At 44.6% G+C, this 1,571-nt stretch overlaps 1 protein-coding gene across 1 annotated transcript in view; it reads right to left on the bottom strand.

The window, feature by feature from the left end:
• Nucleotides 1–1,361: 1,361 nt before the first annotated feature.
• Nucleotides 1,362–1,571, bottom strand: part of T265_05461 (hypothetical protein) — a gene marked incomplete at both ends in the record, with an annotated part of 2,564 nt that continues 2,354 nt past the window's right edge. The window contains one exon of the mRNA XM_009170472.1: nt 1,362–1,550. Coding sequence (XP_009168736.1) covers nt 1,362–1,550 — 189 coding nt within the window. The remainder of the gene's footprint in view (nt 1,551–1,571) is intronic.

Here is a 1,571-nt window from a genome sequence, read left to right as displayed (position 1 = left end):
CACCACGATCTACATCAGATCCACAACGGCTTGCCGTGATACAAAATTAAACCTCAGTTCCGAAGTGGACTAGTGTGCACTCCTGCGGTTAGACTTCAAAACGGAACACCGTTTCCAATCATACTACATATAATCCAAGATCACAGTTTCTCACAATTCATCCTTTCTAGCTGGTTCACGAAGTGAGTCATTCGACAACCCTGAACATACGTATCAATCAGTTTGTCGCCTGTTAGGTGAAACTCTTTTACCTGTGAGATTGCGGTCTGAAAACTCGTTCAACTATCTGGCTTTTGAGTCCTTACGGAATTTCGCGGTCCGTTTCATTCTGATTGTAACACACAAATCTACAAATATCGACTGCCAAACAATAAATTAGCTGCGTCTTTCTGCCGGAAACAAGGTAGGCCAGTTGAGAGACACTTGACGAAGGTATGAAGAAGTCACGCCTGTTTTCATGACACCACACAGGCAGCTTGTCACTTCGATTGGAGATAAACAAACAGTGACAGAGTAAACACTGTGAAACGGTCGTTTATAAAACCGATCAACAGAAATCAGTTTGATCAGTATGCAGCTTGAAAATCAGTTTATTCTTGTGTCGTTCTATTTGTAGTGTGCATTTATTTGAGTTTCAACAATCAAGAACGTCAAGATCATATTGGTTGGCTTGTTCGCTAAGCTGGGTAATTTGATTGCAAACGTTTCATCACCAATCGAGGTGACATCATCAGTGCGTTATTGTGGAGCGTAGTTGTGCGTAGCGGTGGGTTAGTGCTTGTGCGTTCAGTAGCGTTACGTGTGTGTTAATATACGTGCTGGTAGCCGGGGATGACCTTTGACCGCGATTAGTTGTTCGGTTGGGAGGTTCCATTGGTTACTCTGTTATCCCGTGTCCTCACTCGCCGATGCCCACGTGAACTTTGAGCTTGGCATCCCTCGCCGTCGCAGTCTGGTCGATGCTGGAGTGACATCTGTCCTTCCAAGTTCCGGCTTTTGTCCTTTATTGATTTGACTCCGAGGAGTCCCTTTGTTTGTGAATCCATTTTTCGGTTCTCCTTGAATGTTCTGGGGTGCGTAAATTGGATAAAGTTCGATGCACCGGTTGATCGAATTTGCATTGGAGTACCATGCTCCCAGAAATTCTCTTCCGTGTCGCGTGTCTCCGTATGCCAGAAGTCTTGCGTTTTCCAGATTGAATTAGTGGCCTTCTTGTTCCCCGTGTATAGAAAATCAAGGACAGGGTCATGCCTCCTGACAGCCGCGTTGTCTTCCATTATTCGTGTGCATAACTTCATCCCAGTTTGTCCAACGTAGAATTTTGGGCAGCTGATTTGGTATATCACATTGTTCCCCTTGGTCTAGTCCCGGTTGTCCTTTGGTCTAGAGATTAATTTCCTTAGAGTGGCATTCTGTTTGTGGTCCACGAAGACTCCTTTTTGAGCCAATAATCTGGTTGCCAGTTCTGATGTATTCTTGATGTAAGGTAGGACTACCCGTCTGGTTGCTTGTTCTTGCTGTTGCTGAGATGTCTTCTTCTTCAAGCTTCTCTTGATAAAACTCCTTGGATA

Source organism: Opisthorchis viverrini (genome assembly GCF_000715545.1).
Source record: "Opisthorchis viverrini unplaced genomic scaffold opera_v5_105, whole genome shotgun sequence".
Taxonomy (NCBI): Eukaryota; Metazoa; Platyhelminthes; class Trematoda; order Opisthorchiida; family Opisthorchiidae; genus Opisthorchis; species Opisthorchis viverrini.
Note: the sequence above shows the minus strand (reverse complement) of the source record. Positions and strands in the feature narration are given on the sequence as shown.